Source organism: Hibiscus syriacus, unplaced genomic scaffold (genome assembly GCF_006381635.1).
Source record: "Hibiscus syriacus cultivar Baekdansim isolate YM2019G1 unplaced genomic scaffold, ASM638163v2 tig00112114_pilon, whole genome shotgun sequence".
Lineage (NCBI taxonomy): Eukaryota > Viridiplantae > Streptophyta > Magnoliopsida > Malvales > Malvaceae > Hibiscus > Hibiscus syriacus.
Genome location: NW_024063255.1, coordinates 1,611,285 through 1,637,951, shown reverse-complemented (window position 1 = coordinate 1,637,951; position 26,667 = coordinate 1,611,285). Strand labels below are relative to the sequence as shown.

Genomic DNA, 26,667 nt, shown 5'->3' with positions numbered 1-26,667 from the left:
TTGAGTAAGTTTCGTGAAAAAAGTAATTATAGGTAAAGAAAGATGAATGTGAGCGTTTGATATTGATTTTACTGCGAATGGTGATAAGTAATGAGGGGTGGCTATTAGAAAGTGCAGTGTCAAAAAATATGTAGTTCAAAATTTCAGTGGCAAAATCAACACACCCCTAAAATTAAGTGTCTAAACATCAAAACAATTACTCCAAAATGATGTCGTATTGATGTGGCAAGTCATGTAAAAAATCATTAACCATGCCATCATCCTATTACTTAACGATATAGAGACCTAATTGAATGTAAAATTAAAATTCAGTGTTATAATTGACAAAATTAAAAGTTTAGTGATATAAAAAAAGTTAGTGAATAAAATTCAATGATATTTGGTGTAATTTACCCATAATATTATAAATAAATTCTGTCACTTTATTCATTCATAATCAGGTTAATCCAAATTAAATATTATAAAATCTCATTATAGAAGTGCTCCATTTATAATTAAGAGTGAGTATTTGATCAAGTTGAATTGAGTTAAAAAAATAGTTAGTCTAATTAGCGAGTCATATTTTATAATTCAAGATTTATTTGAATTTATTTTGAGTCGAGTTACTCGAGTTTTTGTTTAAATTTAATTATAAATATTTATAATTTTACGATACTAATTGATTTCAATTTAAACGACTTTTTATATCCATATGATACACATATATTTTTTCATATACAATATACATATATCATGGAAAGTTATAGCCTATAATTCAATCCCTATGCTATGGAACTTTGATTTGTGATTTCAAAAAGGATTTTTCCCATAAATTCATCATTATTTCTTCATGAAACGATGGACTAATTGAGGCCAGTTCCTATCTTCCATGGAAAGGATAAATTCACAGGTAAATAGTCTGAGCATGCTACATATGTTATTTCTTATTCTTCATTTTTCTTTTAAGGATTTATGTCAAGTGTAAGTACAATGACAAAGAATAAATCTAACGTTTGACTAAATATTTATTTTAATTCATATTTTTTTTAGAGTATTTTAGTCTCTAACATTTCATTTTAAGGAAAAAAGATCAGTCTGTAGATAAAGATCTCTTTAGTACATAGGTTAACAATAAAGTAACTTAATTTTGTATTTTCCAGCTAATCAGATAGCTTAATTTGAATAAATTAAAGGAATAATAAATTATTTTATATTATAAAATTAACAAATAAATCAAATCAAACTAGGTGACCGAACCATAAGAATACTTAAGGACTAAATATATAATTTACCCTTGTGTTTTGGCATTTATGTACAAATAGCATATTTTAGGGGCTAGGATGCATTTAGCCCTTTATTTAATAAAAATCTTACTACTCGCATTCGATTCCCATTCAAACCGATCAAATCCCTAACCTGCCTCGCGTACCTCTATTCGTTTTTCTCTACACCAATACAAAGCCACAACCCTCGAAGCAGCGCAGCTCGTCGGCGTTCGCGAACGGCGATAGAAACTGGTTGTCGGGGTTCTCCTTCAACGTTCTTAGAGCTCGTTTTCAACTCCGATTCTTTCTCAGGTCAGGTATTGTTGATTTTTTTGCTTTTTTATTTCCATAATCCTGTTCGATTTATTGTGGGAAAAGCTAGGTCTATTTTTTTTGGTCTTTTGAACTTTGGATCAATGAATTTTGGATCTTCTCTCTTCTCCCAGCCGTGGTTTTATCTATTCTCCCATTCTATTTAAGTTGCACTGTAAAATGTATATAGCCTTTTCTCTGTGTAAAATGTAATTGTGGAACCTACTGAATAATGAGTTTTGGCATCCATAATTGCATATTTATATTCATTGAAATTGAATGATTTAGAAATATGATCAAATTTCAATTCAAAACTAGTGTTTAAATAAGCAATAGCTAACAATGTAGGGTGATTAAGTAATATTGTTAATTATATTTCGGTTGAATTAAAGCTTCCATGGGATCCACTTGCAATTACATGGTATGATGTTTGCCTGACTTCTCCTACCAAATGGATATTACAATATGCAGGGTAAAGATGTCTAACTCTATGAGCACAGTGCCTGAGATACCAACCGAGGGCCAACATGATGTAAATGCTGGAGAATTCAATGATGACATGGAGCTGGCAGATGATCAAATAGACTTAGCAGTGGCTGAGCATCAAACTGGGCCCCAACAGAATGAATCCAGTTTCACGGATGATGTGAGTAATTTTTTTTAATATTTGTATTTTATAGTAACTATCAATTGATTTTGTCGTTTTTCTTGCAGCACAAGGCTGGTGTCTTCCGCTACGATAAAGCAGTGGGTGTTATGGATCCTTCATATGAGAAGTTTTATGCTACATTAGCTGAAGTTCATTCACGTGCAGAGATTGCAGAGGAGAGCCTTCGTTCTATGGTGGAGCTTTCTCGTTCCAAGGACGAGCGCATTCATTCTTTGGAGGAGCGTATTCTTTCCATAAATGAGGCTTTTCGTGATACGGATAAACGTTGTCGTTCTGCGATTAAGATGGCTTGTGCTGCGGAGCAGCGTGCTGATGCTGCGGAACAGCGAGCTGATGTTGCGGAACAACGAGCTGATGCTGCGGAGGACCGTGCTACAACAACTGAGTCGGAGCTTCTTCGAGTCCGGGCAGAAGTCAGAAAGGTAACAAACCTTCTTAATGCGAGTGCCGAAGTACTTGAAAAAAGGAACAAAGAGATGGAGCGACGCTAGATGTTTATACTGGTGATATTGTTACGAGTGAGATTACATACTTTTATACTGTTTTGGATTACTTTCTTTTATACTGTTAAATTGGTTACCGTTGATACTGTTCCGTTGGATTGATTACCGTTGATACAATTTGATGAGTAGATGAAAAATGAATAGCAATATCTCCTTTTACCACTTAACTCAGGCATTATTATGAACCTCTCCCTTGTTCCACTTAACTCTCACTAATTGCAATGCATTCTTTATTTTTATTAGTAAGCACGTAACTCTTTTTTTTTACATAAAATTATCATAGACTCGTTAATTCTATACAAATATAATCATAGATGATTTTAAATAGATGATTTAGATTATAACTTTATACATTAATATTATATTTTCAATTTTTATGAAAAATTAATAAATTTATTTTAATCTTAATCATCGATTTTGATTCATTTAGAATCAAAGCCCAAAACATACATATGAAGGGGGTGAGTATTTAATTAAGTTGAGTCGAGTTAAAAAATATCGAGTTGATATAGTCATGTTTTATAATTCAAACTCTATTTAATTTTTTTTTCAAGTCGAATCGTTCTAAATTCTATTGTAAATATTTATAATATTATGATACCAATTTATTCTAATTAATGTTTGTGGGAAAGTAGCTAACTAATAATTAGGAGAAAGGCAGACCGAATGAGACATTATTAGACTTAAATATGATAGAGGTCGGAGCCCAATAAATTATGATGTTTACATCAGTGTATCCATTAACTCATTTAATTGGTCTAAATAAAAAATTTATATCTAAATTTTAACCCAAATTCATTTTTATCAACCAAAAAAAAAACCCCTCTCTTTTACCATTCATCCTTAAATGTCTAATACCACGTACCCTGAACTTAGGTGTCAAATTCATTAATTAGAGTGATTGGTTGTCATCTATCGATGTTGGTCAGAAAGTGTAATGTAAAAAAAGTAAGTTGTCTAAAAATTTAGTGATAAAATCGACACACTCCTAAAGTTAGGTGTTAAAACGATGTCGTTTTAGACATCAAAACAGTTGCACCAAAATTAGGGATCTTTTTTATCTTAAAATGAAATATTGAGAGTCAAACTGCTCCATAAAAAAAAGAATAAGTGTCCGAATGATTATTTAGTCAAATATTAGAGGTATTTTTTAGTTTTATACCTTATGTTTAAGATATTTGTCGGTCCCATTAAAATGAGATTTGTCTCCATTCTCCAAGACTCCTTTTCCGAACACCCATTTACTCTAAGCATTTTTACAATAACCCTACATCACCATCATTCGTTGACTCTTCATCTATATCAGAAGAAGTGAATTATCACAGACGTTTATTACCATTATACATCCGATTGAACATCAATAATAAACTATCATATAGAGGGAGAACGAATAGATTAATATATTTGTCACGTAAATAGCCTTATACTTTTGATTATCATTCACATTATCTCTTTGCTTTTCTTAGAGACCAACAAATCATAACGATGATTGATTCTTCCATTAGAATAGCTTATATGTGAAGAACTTTTATGAATAAAAGCCCTTTTCAAGACATAAAATAAGCAAAACTTTCCAAATGTAAGAAATGAACCCAAAAAGCACAAGCCATTTTAGCTTAAGTTAAAATAGTATCCCTTGTATTCAACCAAGTTCCATGCCCTTTTAAAATGATGATCATAAAGAGCAGATCTTTGTAACTTCTTATTCCTAAACAAAAACAAGTATGTATAAGTATATATCATTGACACAATCTAAGGTATAAAAAGCTTGGGAAAATGACAGGGCTTGGATCTTCATGTGGAACATGCAAATTCCTGAGGAGAAAATGCAGTAATGAATGTGTTTTTGCACCTTACTTTTGCTATGATGACGCTGCAAATTACTTTGCTGCAGTGCACAAGGTGTTTGGTGCCAGCAATGTTTCAAAGCTGTTATTACACTTACCTGTACATAATCGAAGCGATGCGATCGTCACCATATCCTACGAAGCACTGGCTCGAATCCGGGACCCTGTTTTCGGATGTGTTGCTCATATCTTTTCCCTTCAACAACAGGTTCCCTCTTTAATACTCTATCACTCATAAAGTAAAATGAAAAGTCCGAGCAACGTAGTCGATACGCGTGCACGAAATCATGCTAAATACTTCACCTATTTGCAGGTTGCCAGCCTACCAGAGGAGATTGAAGTTCACATTAACCAAATGGCAAATCATGCTGTTGAGATTCCCAGCAATGGGAATCTCCTAGCAGGAAAGTACCCAGATGATGAGATGCGATTTGTTTCCATGGATGAAATTATGAACACACTCTATTTTCAAGATGAACAAGCTACCACTGGCTAATCCTCAAGGATTATAACTGGAAATCAAGATCTCCATAGTGAACTGTGTGAAGACTCAGCTCAATCTTTATTCAAATGGGAGGAAGATCAAAATTTGTTTCCGGTTTCTACCAATTTCCTTTCGAAATAAACATCGAAGGACCCGAGTTCGAACCCCTTGTAGAGGATCCGATCCATGCATGGGAAACACAGGGGTGCCTTCAAACTGGGAACAGTTAGGTTCTTTAATGTAAGAACCTTGTTTCCACATGGGAAAAGTTTTGTACCATGCATGATTCTTATGATGAATGTTTTATGTATGTTCTTATTTCAATTCCAATAGTAAACAACTTTGTGTTCTAATGTATGATGTTTACAATTTATACAAATAAGATCATGCAGATAAACTCTCCTCCTTTTCCAGCATAAACTTAACCAGATAGAAATCAGAGCAATATATGCCCTTTGAAGCATAACTTCAGGGTACCCTTGATTCATCTAGTTACGCATTCTTACCCTATGTTACTCAAACTTGAATATAATTTCAGATACGAGTATATATCCTTAATGTGTATACATTCCTACAGATATCCAAATATAGTTCCAATGCAGTTTAAGAACTGATTGCCAAATGAGGAAAAACAGGACAACTTGTTGAGGATTAATGTTGTAAGAAGTAGACCAAACTTACAAGGAATTCAAGGTAAAACAAAAAATGAACTTTCACTCAGAGTTTGGATGCTCCTGCATGGACTACATCATGCTGCCATAAAGCTTTGGGCAGATAGTATGGCAGCTTGGGACTGAGTCCAGTAAGATCAGGGTTCGTTCATGGGCTTGTATATTGGACAAAGAAACTTTAAATTTGGCAAAGTTAAGAGGAAAACGAATGCTAAAATAATTAGGGATTTGAGAATGGAAGCTAATTAATTAAGGAAAATATGTTGTTTTTACAAAGCAGGCAAAGTCATCGGCAACTGAAATCGAATTTGAGAAAGTAAGCAGTAGCTGTCAGCGACTTTGCTCCTTTTTTGCATTTTTAGAACCAAACTGAAAGGAAGTTAAAAATATATAGACTAAAATGAAATTTTAAAAAAAATTGGCTACAAACGGTAATTTTAAGAAAGATAGCCAAAAAATAATTTAGTTAAAGTCGATTTCCAAAAAATTCTTATTTTAGTCCTTATACTTTCATTTTTTATATTTTAGTTTAAAAAAATTATAACAAAGTTGTCCACAACTGCCGACGATTATTTTCAAAGTAATCCTCTATTGATGATTTTTTCAAAGAGGACCGACTTTGCTCAATTTTTCTTTTTCTTTTTTCTTAATTTTTAAGGCCAGTATTTGTATATGTTTAAGTCGACAATTAAGTTACATTTTGTAGGAATATTATTTACTAATCATCTACGAATACATTTTAGTACATAGGTTAACAATAAAGTAACTTAATTTTGTAATTTATAGATACTCACATAGCTTAATTTGAATAGTTTAAAGGAATAAATGAATTCTTATATTTATAGATTTAAAAATAAATCAAATCAAAGTAGGTTATCAAAATGGAACAAAACTTAAGTTTTGTGATGATTTCGAGAAAAAAACAAATAGTTAGGTGATCAAAACGGAACCATAAGAATATTTATATGACTAAATATAATTTACCTAGTGTTTTGGCATTTCCATACAAAAAGTATACTTTAGGGGGCTATGGTGCATTTAACCCTTTATTTAATAAAAATCTTACTACTCGTATTCCATTCCCATTCAAAACAGATCAAATCCCTAACCTGCCTCGCGTACCTCTATTCGTTTTTCTCTACACCAATACAAAGCCACAACCCTCCAAGCAGCGCAGCTCGTCGGCGTTCGTAAACGGAGATAGAAACCGGTTGTCTGGGTTCTCCTTCAACGTTCTTAGAGCTCGTTTTCAACTCCGATTCTTTCTCAGGTCAGGTATTGTTGAATTTTTTGCTTTTTTATTTCCATAATCATGTTCGATTTATTGTGGGAAAAGCTAGGTCTATTTTTTTTTTCGGTCTTTTGAATTTTGGATCTTCTCTCTTCTCCCAGCCGTGGTTTTATCTATTCTCCCATTCTATTTCAGTTACACTGTAAAATGTATATAGCCTTTTCTCTGTGTAAAATGTAATTGTGGAACCTACTGAATAATGAGTTTTGGCATCCATAATTGCATGAATATGTATATTCATTGAAATTGAATGATTTAGAAATATGATCAATTTTAAATTCAAAACCAGTGTTTAAATAAGCAATAGCTAAACAATGTAGGGTGATTCAGTAATATTGTTAATTATATTTCGGTTGAATTAAAGCTTCCATGGGATCCACTTGCAATTACATGGTATGATGTTTGTCTGAATTCTCTCTTATATACACTACCAAATGGTTATTACAAAATGCAGCGCAAAGATGTCTAGCACTAAGAGAATAGTCCGAGCATGGAATGGAAGTGTTGTGGAATCCAATTGCATGGAGGAGGTGAGTAATTTTTTAATATTTGTATTTTTAGTACTTATCAACTGATTTCTTGGTTTTTCTTGAAGTTCTCTGCTGGTGTCTCCCGCTATGCTAATGCAATGGATGTTATGGGTGTTTCATTTCAGAAGTTTCATATTGAATTAGCTGAAGTTGAGTCACGCGCAGTCTCTGCTAAGAAGCGTCCTCGTTCTTTGGAGGGGCGTCTTCATTCTCTGGAGGAAAGTCTTTGTTCTTTGGAGACGCTTCTTCGATCCGCGGATGAGCTTTATCGTTCTTTTGAGGAGCGTCTTCGTTCCACAGAGGAGTGCCTTCGTTCCACAGAGGAGCTTGCTCGTTCCACAGTGAAGCTTGCTCGTTCTGCGGAGGAGCGTGCTCGTTCTGCGGAGGAACGTGCTCGTTCTGCGGAGGAGCATGCTCGTTCTGCGGAGGAGCTTGTTAAAACAATTGATTCAGAGCTTCTTCAGGTGCAGGCAAAAGTTGGAAAGGCAACACTTTTTTTAATGCGAGAGCCCAAGTAATTTAAAAATGAACGGAGAGAGGGAGCGACGATAGGTGTTTATATTGTTGATATTATTACTGGTGGGATTGCTTACTTTTAATATTGTTTGTGGATTGTTTATTTTTTATACTGTTTGGGGATTGCTTAACGTTGATACTGTTTGGTGAGTAGATGAAAAATTAAGAGCAATATCTCATTTTTTTCCCACTTAACTCAAGCATGATTATGAACCTCTCTCTTGTTTCACTTCACTCCGTCACTAATTGCAATGCATTCTTTATTTTTGTTAGGTAAGCACGTAACTCTTTCTTTACATAAAATTATCGTAAACTCAATAATTCTATATAAATATAATCATAGATGATTTAGATTAAAACTTTATACATTAATATTATATTTTTCAATTTTCATGAAAATTAATAAATTTATTTTAATCTTAATCATCTATTTTGATTCATTCAGAATCAAAGCCCTAAACACACATAGGGAGGGGTGTGTATTTAATCTAGTCGAGTTGATTGAGTTGATGAATCATGTTTTATAATTCAAACTTTATTTGCATTTTTGAGGTGTTTACCTTCATCGAAACTACATATTTACAGTGGCCATTGAGGTAACGTTTTATCATTATCGGTGGGAATAAAAGAGAGAAAGAGAGAACTTTCTTTTTTCAAGCAAAAGATAGAGAGGTTAAAATAAGGGAGGAATAGCCAATTTCGAGTTTAGGTTATCAAGTCGAGTCATTCTAAATTCTATTGTAAATATTTATAGTATTATGATATCAACTGATTCTAATTAATGTTTGAGCTTAAGAAAGTAGCTAACTAATAATTAGGAGAAAGGTAGATCGAATGAGACGTTATTAGGTTTCAATATGATAGAGGTAAAGCCCAATGAATTATGATGTTTACATCGACGTATCCATTAGCTCATTTAATTGGTCTAAATAAAAAATTTATTTTAAAAAAATGAACAAAGAGAGAGAGAGAGTCACACTAAGCGTTTATATTGAAATTTTAAGAGTGGGTCAAAGCCCAATGAATTATGATGTTTATATAAAAGTAGCCATTAACTCATTTAATTGGGCTAAAATAGAAGTTTTGAAAACTCAATTTTTTTAACCCAAATTCATTTTTACCCAACCCAAAAAGGAAATTTATTATCTTAATTTTTTGATTAAGTTAAACTCAAAATAATAGATAAAAATAACATTATCACAATAATTACATGAAGTAATCAAAATATTTTTCTAGATAATTTATATATTTTTATTAACCGAGGTGATATTACATTTTTTTTGAAAGAGTTTGATTTTGTATATAATAGACGAGTCTAATACAAAATAGTCTAATACAAAATCGGATACAAACATGGACCTCGTTAAAAAAACCTCCCTAAACCTAAATGGAGGAAAAAGAGAGTCCAAGCTCGTATCAGAAATTACACACAAGTTGTTAACCGCATGCAATAAGCAAAACACGAAGTAATTACAATCCGTCCAAAACTATGGAATAATAGAGGCACGGACCTTGCCACAGAAATAGCATCACTAACCATGCTTCCTCTTACGAAACACCCAACTAATGGGCAACGACACACACCACCCAGCTCCCCAAAACATAGCAAACGACATAGAACATAAAGCAGAAACGCCAAAGCATTCTGACACCACAGGAGCAGCATCTCCTAACAGCACCAAAACAACAGCGGTTGAGCTGCTTCAATCTCAACCAACGACTGCAACATTCGATACTGCGATAAACACCACTCAAAACCTTGGACTCATAACTAGCCAAACAGCAAACGAAACTTAGCATCACACCACCCCTTCAATGAAGCAAGATTCTTGACGAATAGGCGAAGCCTTGGAAGGAAAATATTTGAGACTAGATGAAAGGAAAACAGCAAGCATCAGGCAACTTAGCAGCGAATGAAGCAGCCCAGCAAAAGACAAAGAAAGATCGGCAATGGGTCATCAATCTTACTGGGAAATAGCCACCATACATCAGCAAGGAGTCGAAGAAAACAGATTTTATAACTCGCCCCCACAAATCCAGGGGAATAGAGTAACCGTGAAAATATAAGCAAAGTCAGAAGAAACAAATCCGTAGCATCCTGACACAGTTAGAACACCATACTTACGGCAAAGCCTTGAACAGGCGGAACCAACTAAGAGCAGAAAGCAAAACTCTCCAGGAAATATAGCACCAACAAAACCTTAGCAAGACTCAGAGAAATACCATCAGATAACCCCATGACAAATAGCTTCCGGGTTTCGAACAAAATCAGTCACCACCGGAACCAACATCGACCGTAAAAAATGTGCCCATAGCCCAATCTGAAGCAAAGCTTTATAAAAAATTTGTTCTACCGAAAAAGTTAATCCATTGAATCTGGTATTGTTCCTGCATAGCCAAATAGTCCAAATCAAACCAAAAAAACCTATACGCCATAGTGCCCGCACTCTCTTCCTAATACTCTGAGAGAACCATACTTGTAACAATTGACTAACGTTCTTTGGAGTCACTAAGCTGATACTCCAAACGCTACACCAACGAAGCCAAACTTCCCAAATTACAGCACAATGACATAGGACATGGTTGATATCTTCTAGATCTTTTTTACAGAACAAACAACAATTCTGATCACTACAATTGACCCCTCTTTTAATCAGCTCAACTGTAACTGGCAGTTTAAGGTGTACTGCTTTCCACACGAAAGCAGACACTTTAGGCGGAACAAATTTAAACCAGACCCGCTTCCAAATTTGATCACTTGCAATACCAGCAGTAGCCACTTTGGTACAGAAGTCTTTTGAATTATAGATCCCATCCTGCGCCCCAAACCAGGAGACTCTATCAGGACCTTGAGCAGCACTAACCGCTCTATCCAAAACCTACCTGAATTCATTCCATAAAGGAATTTCCCATACGAACAGAGATCTCCTCAAGACAATCCTCCATTCCCAACTACTATGAACCCAACATCCGAAATCCTTTATCTTACCACATTTGATAGCCGCTAGACTTAAAATTCTCGGAAAAGAAGATTTAAGTGAAGTGAATTCTGTCCAACAATCCGACCAGAAATCAATATTATTCTCATTACCCATAATACACCTCAAATCAGCATGAAAAGCATACTCCGAAGACCCAGATGAGTTCACAATATTTCGCCACACCCATGAAGACTTTTTAACATTAACAGCTGAAGGAATAATAGCATTCTGATCATATTTATACTTAGCAATCACAACTTTCCTCCATAAACTATCACTTTCAACACTAAACCTCCAAATCCATTTATTAAGAAATGATTGGTTCCTGATTTGAACATCAAATAAGCCCAGCCCCCCGTAAGATTTTGGTTTACAAATATTATCCCACTTAATCCAATGAATACTCCCATCAGATTTAGCATTCCAAACGAAATTCACTATAAGACTGTTAATCTTATCAACAATTGACTTGGGCGTAGAAAAAATAGACATGTAATATACAGGCAAATTAACTAGGACAGATTTAATGAGGGTTAACCTCCCACCAAAAGAAAGCAATTTACCTTTCCAACTTTGGAGCCAACTGTTGACTTTATCCAAAATGGGTTGCCATAGAGACTTAGAGTTCTTGGGATGACCTAACGGTAATCCCAAGTACAACGAAGGAAGTTCTGCCCACCCACAATGAATCAGATCAGCCCACCTCCTTACCGTACCACCATCCAAGTTAATGCCAAATAGCTTAGTTTTACTCGTGTTCAACTTCAAACCAGCAACCACTTCGAAAATTTTTAGCTGACGATAAAAATTTAAAATTGAATTCTGATTAGGTTCTGAAAAAATAAGCAAATCATCGGCGAATTGAATATGAGATAAGGAAAAACCATCAGACACTATATCCAGTCCACTACAACTACCCAAACTAACTGCCTTCCTTAGCATACCGCTAAGCGCCTCACCTACGATATTAAAAAGCAGGGGAGACAACGGACATCCTTGTCTAAGGCCCCTCTTGATGGGGGGAAATTTTGTCGGACAACTATTAACAAGAACAATCATAGAAGGAGTAGATACGCAGATTTGAATCCAATTTCTCCATCTTCTTTCGAACCCAATTTTCTTAAGAATCATATTTAAAAACTGCCAATCCACTGTATCATACGCTTTACTAAAATCTGCCTTGATCAGCACTTACTTTTAGATAACCCATCAATAACTTCATTGGCAATCAAACTGCAATCGACAATCTGCTTACCCTTGGTGAAAGCGAACTGATTTTCTCCAATCACAATAGATAGACACTCACCCAACCTCTTCGCCAAGACTCGAGCAACAATCTTATACAAGCTACTAACCAAAGAAATAGGTCTGAAGTCCTCTGGGGAAGAAGCCTCTGCTTTCTTTGGGATAAGCGTGATAAAAGAATTATTGAAAGAGGTGTCAACCACTCTGCCCCAATAAAAATTCTATAAGAAATTCATAACATCGCCTTTCAAAAGCTGCCAAAATTTCTTGAAAAAATCCAAACTAAAGCCATTAGGACCAGGCGCTCTTGAACCATCGGAAGATTGAATAACAAGCCAAACCTCCTCCTATGAAAAAGGACTCTCAATGTATCGTCTAGTGACAACATTAATTCTCTTGAGGGGAATATCAAATCTTTTCAACGGAATTGTCTTCACCTTATTATAACTAGCTGCGAAATAATTGACAAAAGCTTATTGAATTCCAGCCTGATTTTTTAACAGAGAATTCTGAAAATACAGCTTGGAAATATGATTTTTCCGACCTCTAGAAATAGTTTAGAGATGAAAAAATTTGGTGTTTCGATCACCCTCTTTAAACCATTTAAGCCTAGATTTTTGCAACCAGTCCCGCTCTTCTTTCCTAACAACATTCCACAGTCTAGCCTTCGATGAGAGAATCTCCGCCTGTAACACAGAATTACAAGGATCCGACAACCATCTCTCTTCTAACAAATCAATCTTTTTACCAAGCTCAATCGCCGAATCAGGATTCTACTCCCGAAATTCCTTGTCTCTGATTTTGGTCGCATTCTTCACTAGTATCAGCAAATTATTAATACCAGAACCATAATTAGCTACACATAACTCACTGATTCTTTTAGCCAAAATAGAGTCTTCTGCCCAGAAGTTAAACCATTTAAACGGTCTGATAAGCTTTCTTAACCTCAACTCTTTCAACACAATCGGCTTATGATCAGACAACCCTTTTGGCAAAGAACATTGAACCAAACTCGGCCACTAACTGAAAATTTCAGTGGATATCAAGAATCTATCAAGCCTACTAGCTGCAACACTTCCACCGCCCCTACTCCAAGTAAACGAACTACCTTGATTAGGAACCTCAACCAGGTCACATATATTAATGAACTCCTCAAAATGTCTCGATGCAGACTCATAATCCCGAGTCCCTATCCTTTCAGAACTTGTCCTAACAACATTAAAGTCACCCCTTACAATCACCGGAACGCTCCAATACGATATAATCGACTTCAGAAGTGTGAAAAACTCTCTCCTCTCCCCTTACACATTAGGCCCATAAACGTTGATAATCCCAATCTCCCTATTGATCGAAACCATTTTGCCTTTTAGAGATACCACTCTCCTATGAATAGAAATGCAACTTACGTCAAACAAGGCCTTATCCCAAAAAGAAATCAGCCCTTCAGAAGCACCTTCAGCAGGCGAAGAGACAACTTCCTTAGCAAAATTTCCCATTAATCTTCTTAGCAAAAACCCACTCAACTCGGCAATCTTAGTATCCTGAAGCAAAATTAAATTAGCCTTACACGATCTGATGATCCTATGAACTTCTCAAATTTTTTCCGGTCTCCTTAATCCACGAACATTCCATGATAAAACTGAAACATTGTCTACCATAGTCTAGTGAAACCACACGAACAGAAAGCACTCCGTGACCCAGAATGGAACTAACCCATCTCCTCATTCTCAACCAATCTCTTCATCACTGCCTCTCTTTGACCTGCGAATTCCACACCCAGAGCTTCAGTAGCAGATAGGGTCTCCTCCGCTTCAATGGTTGCACTTTCCTTGACGCCATCAAACACTCCACTCGAAGACCCATTAAGAATCCTTTTGCTGCTACCAATCTTCTTCTTTTTAGCTCGGTCCTTACCTCCCTGTGATTTTCGCTTCACCTTGCTATATCGAGAAGAAATTTTAAGACTGGAACTTTTTGTCCCAATCCAAACTGGGTTAGAAATGCTCATTCTACCCGCATTATTGGACTTTTTATTCATCCTATTCGACCTCATATTTCCACTATCGCTACGTCCAACAATTAAATCGTCATCAATAGTTCGTAGAGAAGACACCATTTCTATTGGGACCTCCAACAACCTATAGCAATTGGAAATGGATGGTGACTCCCCAATAAAATAAGAATCCCTATTAAAGGCTATAAGTCCGACACTATCATCAGGAGCATGTTCAAATAATGGTCCACTCTTCGAAATAATGGGCACTTCATGCAAAAGAACACCATTATTGGAAGTTCCTACACCATCCACTTTGGACAGGTCCTCGACCAAGTCACATGGCATCAATCCATTATTAAAATCAGCCCTCTGACTAGACACATCATTAAGGTCCTGCACATGCGAGCCTCCCTTGGAGCAGTCACCTAACGCACGCTCAACTTAGAAAAAAAGATATAATTATCTTTTGTCCCCTTCCACACCCCATTCACTACCCCCACTATTTGACCATCAATGAATGCTCTAGCTTGTTCCTGTACTTCTGTAAGAATTTTAATAGAATAAGAATGACCTTTGAAAATAATGAAAATTTTCTCAGGGATGGACGATTTAGATTGAACTTCCAGCAGAACTCTAGCAATGTCAAACCTATCTCTATCAATGATTCTTTGTCAATCTAGATAACTTTCCCCCACAAGCTTCCAATATCATTGAAAAACTTTGCACTCCAGATGGACAAGGGAACATCCTTTAGAGATACCCATACTTTTGATTTGGCTCTTGTCTCGTAACCTTCCAATAATTCCAGTTCGTCAAACCAAACTCGAATCCAATCTACTCTTTTTAACCAGCATGTCATCCGATCTGATGCATTCCTAAATTTGATAATCACCAAAAGATCATGCCAGATGCTAACCTTCACGTCCAGACCTTCGGCACTAAATGTTGTACAGATAATATTTTCATTGAACCTATTTTTTATTTTACCAACCAAACAAGAATCCCTCCACGAAAGCTCCTTACTAGGGATAGAAATGTTCTGGAAAACAGCCTCAGAAACAATAGAAGAACCATCTCCTTTGTCTTCGGCTACGTTGACATGAATAACTGTATCAGAACCTCTAAAGCAACCAGCCTGCAAACCATCATAAATCTCACGATCCTTAGCATCCACAATCTGTTCGCCACGAAGCACTTCTTTGAACGACCTAGTATCCCTAAGAGCTGGGTTCCAAACCTTCGTAACACTTCTAACAGAGTCTCCCTTCTTCCTTTGGCTGCCAGGCAATTTATCGTGGAAAACTCTAATCTTAAACCCATCTAACCACCTTCCATTCGCTCTACTAACAGCGTTATTTGCTTCAGATCTGCTCTTAAACCTAACAAATGCAAAAGTTGAATCGAACGACAGTCTGCTACGATTCCGGTAAGCAATGAAAACATCCATCACCTCACCATAAACTTGAAACGTTTCCTTTAGCATAGATAATTGAATCCTCTTGCTAACATTGAAACAAAAACCGAGAAACCAGAAAAAGGATAAGCAGATCTATTCCTCTCGCTAACCCTGCCAGCAGCTCTCCTAACCTTCGACGTCATGTTGGTGATATTACATTTTTAAGGTAAATGTTTATATTTGATCATATCCTTAATCACTCGAACAATTAATAGATCTTTATAATGAAATTTATCATTTTTAATCATTAAACTACTACAAAACTTAAGGGAATTTGAAATTTTATCACATACCCAGTCCAATATACCAAAATAATCACAAAATTCTTCCAAGTCTCCTGTTTCAACTAACGTTTGAAACCCCAAAAATACAATACGTGAAAACCTAAAGTACAAATAGCATAACGTATACCCACCTTTCAAATTTCGAGTTCGAATCTTATTACAAAAGAAAAATTTATACGACTCGATATTAGATATAATCAAAATCTCATATGATTATCGAACATATGTATACAAAGTTGAATTTAGCAAAATAACCTTAAAACGACGATCGTTTCTGTATTCAAACACAATATTATTTTTCTGGAGTCATAATTAAAATGAAAGCTTCAAAGTCAGGTGGCTGGAAGAACCTATTCCTCGACGGCTGCCTCTTCATGTAAACCACTTGTTTCAGTTTTGGTGTTGGCGGACACGACGGCATCCGCCACCTCGGAGTCATGTAGCCTTCTTCTTATTCATAAATCTCCATGAAAACAAAAGCTTTTCATTTGAAGGTATTTTGTAAGAGATATTAGGTGGGTGTTGGCTTCCCTTCCTATGGAAGATGAAGATTTCAAACGTACAGTGCAAGGAACTAAGAAACTAAAAAATTATATGTGGCCATATAATGCTGACAGAGTGAAAGGTGACGTTTTGGTTGGATTATTTTCAAGTTTTAATTTCATCATTAGCCCCTATATTCTTTAAACTCTTGAAATTCAATCCTTTTACTTGTTGATTTAAAATTAAAGTTTGGATAATTTGCTTAATATTTTTTTAAAAATTATATTAGCTATTTACAAATTATTATTTTTATAAAATTATATTAAAGCTATTTTTTTAATTATTAGTCAATTGGACTTGGACAAACATGAAATATTAATACCACATATAACCTATGAACACTTCTAGCTAGAAAGACTAAATCATTAAAATTAAAAGAGAAAGTACTAAAATTTAAAAGTATAGAGAGTGAATGGACTAGGCGTAGAATTAGAGTTAGTTTTAAGTAAAGTGGTCCTCCGATGACTTGAAAAGTGAGAACTTTCAATTTTGGAAATTGGAATTGAGATTATTGCTACTTTCTTGACTATTAGGTAGGCCATGATTTGATTGAATAATTCTTAATATTTTATTTGTCGATGATTTAATTTAAATTAAATATTGTAAAATTTTATTATAAAATAAAGTTTATTTTATTTTTTAAGGAATAAAATATTATATTTGTATTAGGCTAAAGTAAGTATTCTAATAATTTATAAAATTTTATTTAATAAAATAAATGTAGTAAATTATTTATTCATTAGTCTTGTATTAAGTGGTGTTTTAGATGTTTTTTTATAATATATAAAAGATAAAATATTTTTGGGTATAATTATTCTATTGATATTAATCCGGATCGAATACTGCACAGGCAAGGACGACCCTCTCAACTCAATTTGTTCCATCACAAACGTCATAATCGGACACCTGATATTGTTTAAGGGATCTAATGCTCATCTCACTAGATCAACTTATTGTTGTATAAAAGATACTATGATGATATTAATTATTATTTAAATAATGATATTTATAATTAATTAATGTATGATTTACTCGTATATCAATTCAAGCAAAAACATAATATTTATATTTTATGTTTAATTTAAATTCAACAAATTTCTGATAAATTATTTTTATATGTAACTTGAACATGCCGATGCCTCGAAAATCGCAAGAAATTCAATAATAATAATTTGAAAAAAGAATTTTTTTAAATAATAAAAAAATATCTCATTTAGAACTTAATTAATTGCAGTGGGCCAGTAGGTTCTGTTGTTTATGGCCCATATATCTTAGTCATATTTGAGGCAAATCAGCCCCAATAATCTAAGCGGGTAATTATTTAGCTCAATAGGTAACTCGGAAATTATTTTGGAATCTACGGCATTTGTTACAATGCAAGTGAAACTCGTCATATCGGCGTGACATGTTCCATACAATTTTGTTCCATATCATATGATTAGTTTTAATTTTTAATATATTTTATAAATCTTATAACGCCGATGTGACGATTTTCACGTACACTGTAATAAATATCATACATTTCAAAATAATTTACAAGTTACCCTATTGGATTAAATAATTTACCCGCGATTATTGAGCTGATTTTACCCATATTTGACTGCCCAAAAAAACAAAAATTATGCGTTGAACGTGGATCGAACACATAATCTCAAATATTCAGTCTGAAGCTCTCACAACTGAGCTATTGCCGTGTCATTTTAGTTGCTGAATATTAAAATATAAAACCTAAAAAATATGCTTTTCAGTTCTTCATTCGGTTCCAGAAGACCCCTTCTCCCTCTCAACTCTCATCACCGTTTCAGTCCAATAGAAACCCTAAAATCAAAAAGCATGCCATTCATTTCGAAAATTCGAGGCAAACGGATTACAATCGATTCCCTTCTTCCACTCCCGTCGTCATCGACAATGGCGCTTCCTATTTTCGAATTGGGTACTTTACTTTAACCTTTCTCTATAAATCCCCTAACTCTTCGTCTTTTACCCATTAGAAACAATACTTGTCGACTTTTTTTTTCTCTCTATTTTGCAGTTGTTGGCTGGAGAGACTGAGCCGCGGTTGTTTTCCGTAACATTGTTCAAAGACCACGCCGTAAATCCACCGGTATTTTGCTTCTATTCTTCAGAAAGTAAAAGAAAAGGTATGAACTAGGGTTAAAAAATTAATTTTTGGGATTTGGGTTAATGCAGGGAAACTGTGACAATGTGGTGACCATGATACTGCTTTATTGAGATATTTTGATTGCAGTCGCGCCGGTCCTCGATCCGCAGATCGATCATCCTATCTTGATCACGGAATGTCTGCAACCCGGTTTATTCCGCAGTAAAATGGCTGAACTTTTTTTGAGACTTACGGGTTCCATCTGTAGGTATAAAGCACTCATTTTAACATTACATATTAGGCTCCTGTTTTATCTGAGTGATACATTGTCCTGCATCCACGAGTAAGGCTCAAATTTCTTCAAATAAGTTATGGAATTTCATTTGAATTAATACTTGCCACGTTTTTTTATTCCGTATCTTTATACATGAAACTATTTGTTCTGTATTTATATGATCTCTGATGTTTGATTTCCTGTTTGAGATTTCAGCATTTGTGTTGATGCTGTTTTCAGCTATAAGTATAATCAACTGCATGGGCTTTGTGAGAAAGACGTCTAGCTATCTGTCCTGGATCACCACTACTCATGTCATTCCCGTAGTTACCCTGACTTCGTAGTTTACCTCGGTGCCTAGATTTGCAAAGTTGAGGTGGTCATTATTTAGGTTTGAAGCATGTTCTAAGTTTCTATTCGAATTTTTCCTTAAAATGTCTCGTTTATGTTAGTGTCATGAAACTTTTCAACATTAACGTCTCCTTATGTTCCTTCGATGAACCTTCGGTCTATTACGTGTTTGCAAAGGAAGATAGATCTTGTAATAGAACTTTAGAATAGGAATTTACGAAATATGATGAGGCATAAATATTAAATTTGACCAAGACGAAGCAAGCACGTGAAGTTCAGATTATAATGGCATTTGTTTGAACACAGTTTGTTAATGGGGAGCCGGTTTACAAAGGATGCTGCCGAACTAACATTGGTGGATTCTATGTCACCGACTATTTGAAGCAACTTCTTTCACTTAAGTATCCTCATCACATGTGAGTATAAATCCTGAATAGTCTGAATCGTGACCTGCTTGGATAGACATTTTCTAATGTTTTTTAAATGCTTATAATAGGGCTAGATTTACGTGGGAAAAGGTCGAGACTTGAAGATGGAACACTGCTATATTGCACCCAATTATGCCTTAGAAGCTCGATTATTTCAGGTAATTGAATTACGTTTTTTCCCCTTCCGCTGTCTTTTCAACTCCTTAAAGGTCAAATACTGTAACAGAAAGGGCAAGGAAGCGGAAGATAAAACCAGGTGTTGGCAGCTTCATGGGTTTCCACCCGATCGAAGAACCTCCTTCGGAAGAAGAGATAGCAAGAAAGCTGCTATAAGGAACGGCAAGGACAAGATTGAGAGAAATGGCTGAAGCGAAGAGGTCGTCTGAATAAACGACTAGAAATCAATTGCATGGGTTAGAATTCTCTTGCACAACTCGGACAATTCAAGAGGAAAATTCCTTTTTTCCTTTCGGAAACCGTTATACTTCTAAACAGGAAATAGGGTCACGCTAAAAAGGTGATACAGTCGTTAAAAGCAAAGGTGAACCAAAGCCCGAACACTGAAAATGAGGAAGACGGAAGCTTCTGTGAGCGAGAAATATCCTCTTGTAAACGTTCCTGATAATATGCTTACCCCCGAGCAGGTACCTAACCTTTAACAGCAAATCTAATATGCATTGCTTCTTGTCATTGATGGTATTTTTTTAGTCGAAGGCAAATGATTTTGGTTGATTTACTGTGACAGCTCAAGGAAATAAGAGGCAGATATTTCTTAAAACCACGACAGAGGCCGGCAGCGAGCTAAACAGAAACGTTTCGAGAAGAACTGGAACGAGAAAGGAAAACCCCAGCTAGATGAAGAAAGACGTTTGTATGCCTCGAACACAGATTTTTGTCTTTACCATTTTCACATTTAAATTTAACGAGAAAAAAGGTGGTCCCATCATATTGCGAGTTTACATTTAATCTGATTGATACTCAAGTCTTCTTCATTGCTTTATCTTTTTACAGGGAGAACCCTCAACTTTATCTCGAAGAGACTCTAAATACAAAGAATTGCGTGAGAAGGTTGAACAGCGGAAAAACTCGAGACAAACGGGGGTGATACTAATGGAAGTAGTTGTCCGGGGCGTCGGGCGTGGAGAAGATTGAATGCAGCTCAGAGGGAAAGAATGCGCCTCTTGACTACTGCAGCTTTTGACCGAGGTCATGGTGAGGATACTTTCGGCGCCAGAGACGAAGATTGGCACTTTACATTTTGTAGGAATATTATTTGCTCAAAGGACCGACTTTGCTCCATTTTTCTTATTTTTAAGGCCAGTATTTGTATGTTTAAGTCGACAATTAAGTTACATTTTGTAGGATATTATTTACTAATCATCTACGAATAACAATAAAGTAACTTAATTTTGTAATTTCTAGCTACTCACATAGCTTAATTTGAATAGTTTAAAGGAATAAATGAATTCTTATATTACAGATTTAAAAATAATTCAAATCAAATTAGGTTATCAAAATGGAACAAAACTTAAGTTTTGTGATGATTTCGAAAAAAACAAATAGTTAGGTGATCAAAACGGAACCATAAGAATATTTAATTGACTAAATATATAATTTACCTAGTGTTTTAATTAACATAACGTGAGTGTTTTGGGCATTTCCATACAAATAGAATAAATTAGGGGGCTATGGTGCATTTAACCCTTTATTTAATAAAATCTTATTACTCGTATTCCATTCCCATTCAAAACAGATCAAATCCGAAACCTGCCTCGCGTACCTCTATTCGTTTTTCTCTACACCAATACAAAGCCACAACCCTCCAAGCAGCGCAGCTCGTCGGCGTTCGCGAACGGAGATAGAAACCGATTTTCGGGGTTCTCATTCAACGTTCTTAGAGCTCGTTTTCAACTCCGATTATTTCTCAGGTCAGGTATTGTTGATTTTTTTGCTTTTTTATTTCCATAATCATGTTCGATTTATTGTGGGTAAAGCTAGGTCCTATATATATATATATATATATTGGCCTTTTGAACTTTGGATCAATGAATTTTGGATCTTCTTTCTTCTCCCGGCCGTGGTTTTATCTATTCTCCCATTCTATTTCAGTTACACTGTAAAATGTATATAGCCTTTTCTTTGTGTAAAATGTAATTGTGGAACCTACTGAATAATGAGTTTTGGCATCCAAAATTGAATGAATATGTATATTCATTGAAATTGAATGATTTAGAAATATGATCAATTTTCAATTCAAAACTAGTGTTTAAATAAGCAATAGCTAAACAATGTAGGGTGAAGTAATATTGTTAATTATATTTCGGTTGAATTAAAGCTTCCAAAATTATGGAACCTACTGAATAATGAGTTTTGGCATCCAAATTTGCATGACTATGTATATTCATTGAAATTGAATGATTTAAAAGATGATCAATTTTCAATTCAAAACCGGTGTTTAAATAAGCAATAGCTAAACAATGTAGGGTGAAGTAATATTGTTAATTATATTTCGGTTGAATTAAAGCTTCCAAAATTATGGAACCTACTGAATAATGAGTTTTGGCATCCAAATTTGCATGAATATGTATATTCATTGAAATTGAATGATTTAAAAGATGATCAATTTTCAATTAAAAACTAGTGTTTAAATAAGCAATAGGTAAACAATGTAGGGTGATTCAGTAATATTGTTAATTACATTTCGGTTGAATTAAAGCTTCCATGGGATCCACTTGCAATTACATGGTATGATGTTTGACTGACTTCTCTTTTATATGCACTACCAAATGGTTATTACAATATGCAGGGCAAAGATGTCTAACTCTGGGAGAACAGTGCCTGAGATACCAACTGAGGGCCAACATGATGTAAATGCTGGGGAATTCAATAATGACATGGAGCCGGCAGAGGATCAAATGGACTTAGCAGTGGCCGAGCAGCAAACTGGGCACCAACAGAATGAATCCAATTTCATAGATGATGTGAGTCATTTTTTAATATTTGTATTTTATTTTACTTATCGACTGATTTTGTCGTTTTTCTTGCAGCTCTCGGCTGGTTTCTCCCGCTACCATAAAGCAGTGGGTGGCAGGGATCTTTCATATGAGAAGTTTTATCCTAAATTAGCTGAAGCGCAGTCACGTGCCGAGAATGCGGAGGAGCGCCTTCGTTCTGTGGTGGAGCTTTCTCGTTCCAAGGATGAGCACATTCATTCTTTGGAGGAGCGTGTTCGTTCCACAGAAGAGGCTGTTCGTGATGCAAATAAATGTTGTCGTTCTGCGATTAAGAGGGCTTGTGCTGCAGAGCAGAGCTGATGCTGCGGAGCAGCGAGCTATATCATCTGAGTCGGAGCTTCTTCGAGTCCAGGAAGAAGTCAGAAAGGTAACAAACTACTTAATGCGAGTGCCGAAGTACTTGAAAAAAGCAACGAAGAGTGGAAGCGACTCTAGGTGTTTATATTGTTGATATTGTTACGGGTGGGATTACTTTTGTACTGTTTTGGGATTACTTACTTTTATACCGTTGGATTGGTTATCGTTGATATTGTTACCGTTGATACTGTTTGGTGAGTAGATGAAAAATGAAGAGCAATATCTCCTTGCTTTTCTTAGAGACCAACAAATCATAACGATGATTTATCTCCTTGCTTTTCTTAGAGACCAACAATCATAACGATGATTGATTCTTCCATTAGAATAGCCTTACATGTGAAACCTTCTATGAATAAAAGCCCTTTTCAAGACATAAATAAGCAAACTTTCCAATGTAAGAAATGACAATGTAGGCCATTATGGACCCAAAACACAAGCCATTTTAGCTTAAGTTAAATAGTTTCCCTTGTATTCAACCAAGTTCCATGCCCTTTAAAATGATGATAAAGAGCAGATCTTTGTAACTTCTTATTCCTAACAAATTACTTTGCTGCAGTGCACAAGGTGTTTGGTGCCAGCAATGTTTCAAAGCTGTTATTACACTTACCTGTACATAATCGAGCGATGCGGTCGTCACCATATCCACGAAGCACTGGCTCGAATCCGGGACCCTGTTTTCGGATGTTGCTCATATCTTTTCCCATCAACAACAGGTTCCCTTTACTCATCACTCATAAAGTAAAATGAAAAGTCCAGCAACGTAGTCGATACGCTTGCACGAAATCATGCTAAATACTTCACCTATTTGCAGGTGCCAGCCTACCAGAGGAGATTGAAGTTCACATTAACCAATGGCAAATCATTCTGTTGAGATTCCCAGCAATGGGAATCTCCTAGCAGGAAAGTACCCAGATGATGAGATGCAATTTGTTTCCATGGATGAAATTATGAACACACTCTATTTTCAGATGAACAAGCTACCACTGGCTAATCCTCAAGGATTTATAACTGGAAATCAAGATCTCCATAGTGAACTGTGTGAAGACTCAGCTCAATCTTTATTCAAATGGGAGGAAGATCAAAAATTTGTTTCCGGTTTCTACCAATTTCCTTTCGAAATAAACATCGAAGGACCCGAGTTCGAACCCCTTGTAGAGGATCCGATCCTGCATGGGAAACACAGGGGTGCCTTCAAACTGGGAACAGTTAGGTTCTTTAATGTAAGAACCTGTTTCCACATGGGAAAGTTTTGTACCATGCATGATTCTTATGATGAATGCTTATGTATGTTCTTATTTCAATTCCAAAGTAAACAACTTTGTGTCTAATGTATGATGTTTACAATTTATACAAAAAGATCATGCAGATAACTCTCTCCTTTTGCAGCATAAACTTAACCAATAGAAATCAGAGCAATATATGCCCTTTGAAGCATAACTTCAGGGTACCCTTGATTCATCTAGTTACGCATTCTTACCCTATGTTACTCAAACTTGAATATAATTTTCAGATACGAGTATATCCTTAATGTGTATACATTCCTACAGATATCCAAATAGTTCCAATGCAGTTTAAGAACTGATTGCCAAATGAGGAAAAACAGGACAACTTGTTGAGGATTAATGTTGTAAGAAGTAGACCAAACTTAAAAGGAATTCAAGGTAAAACAAAAATGAACTTTCACTCAGAGTTTGGATGCTCCTGCATGGACTACATCATGCTGCCATAAAGCTTTGGGCAGATAGTATGGCAGCTTGGGACTGAGTCCAGTAAGATCAGGGTTCGTTCATGGGCTTGTATATTGGACAAAGAAACTTTAAATTTGGCAAAGTTAAGAGGAAAACGAATGCTAAAATAATTAGGGATTTGAGAATGGAAGCTAATAATTAAAAAATATGTTGTTTTTACAAAGCAGGCAAAGTCATCGGCAACTGAAATCGAATTTGAGAAAGTAAGCAGTAGCTGTCAGCGACTTTGCTCCTTTCTTTTGCATTTTTAGAACCAAACTGAAAGGAAGTTAAAAATATAGACTAAAATGAAATTTTATAAAAAAATGGCTACAAACGGTAATTTTAAGAAAGATAGCCAAAAAAATATTTAGTTAAAGTCGATTTCCAAAAAAATCTTATTTAGTCCTTATACTTTCATTTTTATATTTTGGTTTAAAAAAATTATAACAAAGTTGTCCACAACTGCCGACGATTATTTTCAAAGTAATCCTCTATTGATGATTTTTTCAAAGAGGACCGACTTTGCTCCATTTTTCTTAATTTTTAAGGCCAGTATTTGTATATGTTTAAGTCGACAATTAAGTTACATTTTGTAGGAATATTATTTACTAATCATCTACGAATACATTTTAGTACATAGGTTAACAATAAAGTAACTTAATTTTGTAATTTCTAGCTACTCACATAGCTTAATTTGAATAGTTTAAAGGAATAAATGAATTCTTATATTTACAGATTTAAAAAATAATTCAAATCAAATTAGGTTATCAAAATGGAACAAAACTTAAGTTTTGTGATGATTTCGAAAAAAACAAATAGTTAGGTGATCAAAACGGAACCATAAGAATATTTAATTGACTAAATATATAATTTACCTAGTGTTTTAATTAACATAATGAATTCTTAGAGCTCGTTTTCAACTCCGATTCTTTCTCAGGTCAGGTATTGTTGAATTTTTTGCTTTTTTATTTCCATAATCATGTTCGATTTATTGTGGGAAAAGCTAGGTCTAATTTTTTTTTTGGTCTTTTGAACTTTGGATCAATGAATTTTGGATCTTCTCTCTTCTCCCAGCCGTGGTTTTATCTATTCTCCCATTCTATTTAAGTTGCACTGTAAAATGTATATAGCCTTTTCTCTGTGTAAAAATGTAATGTGGAACCTACTGAATAATGAGTTTTGGCATCCAAAATTGCATGAATATGTATATTCATTGAAATTGAATGATTTAGAATATGATCAATTTTCAATTCAAAACCAGTGTTTAAATAAGCAATAGCTAAACAATTTAGGGTGAAGTAAGTAATATTGTTAATTATATTTCGGTTGAATTAAAGCTTCCAAATTATGGAACCTACTGAATAATGAGTTTTGGCATCCAAATTTGCATGTATATGTATATTAATTGAAATTCAATGATGTAAAGATGATCAATTTTCAATTCAAAACCAATGTTTAAATAAGCAATAGCTAAACAGTGTAGGGTGATTAAGTAATATCGTTAATTACATTCGGTTTAATTAAAGCTTCCATGGCATCCACTTGCAATTACATGGTATAAATGTTGTCTGACTTCTCTTATATCTACCAAATGGTTATTACAATATGCAGGCAAAGATGTCTAACTCTAGGAGAACAGTGCCTATGATACCAGCCGGGTCAACATGATGCAAATGCTGGGAATTCAATGATGACATTGAGCTGGCAGAGGATCAAATGGACTTAGCAGTGGCTGAGCACCAAACTGGGCACCAACAGAATGAATCCAATTTCACGGATGATGTGAGTAATTTTTTAATATTTGTATTTAAAGTAATTATCAACTGATTTTGTCTTTTC

The 26,667-nt window shown here is 35.0% G+C and overlaps 2 protein-coding genes and 2 pseudogenes across 2 annotated transcripts; all 4 read left to right on the top strand.

Annotated features, from left to right (window-relative positions):
* Positions 1–1,385: 1,385 nt before the first annotated feature.
* LOC120174505 (tropomyosin beta chain-like) lies at positions 1,386–2,858 on the top strand. Its single transcript, XM_039181323.1, has 3 exons — positions 1,386–1,556; positions 2,028–2,202; positions 2,271–2,858. Exons 2-3 carry the CDS (start codon positions 2,035–2,037, stop codon positions 2,715–2,717), a joined length of 615 nt encoding a protein of 204 aa, XP_039037254.1. The 5' UTR covers positions 1,386–1,556; positions 2,028–2,034; the 3' UTR covers positions 2,718–2,858.
* A 1,647-nt stretch (positions 2,859–4,505) lies between these two features.
* Positions 4,506–5,462, top strand: LOC120174504 (annotated as a pseudogene).
* Positions 5,463–6,826: 1,364 nt separating this feature from the next.
* Positions 6,827–8,258, top strand: LOC120174507 (putative golgin subfamily A member 6-like protein 19). Its single transcript, XM_039181324.1, has 3 exons — positions 6,827–7,001; positions 7,477–7,552; positions 7,618–8,258. The coding sequence occupies exons 2-3, from the start codon at positions 7,484–7,486 to the stop codon at positions 8,068–8,070; spliced, it is 522 nt and encodes a 173-aa protein (XP_039037255.1). The 5' UTR covers positions 6,827–7,001; positions 7,477–7,483; the 3' UTR covers positions 8,071–8,258.
* Positions 8,259–16,497: 8,239 nt separating this feature from the next.
* LOC120174693 lies at positions 16,498–23,341 on the top strand (annotated as a pseudogene).
* The last annotated feature ends 3,326 nt before the right edge of the window (positions 23,342–26,667 follow it).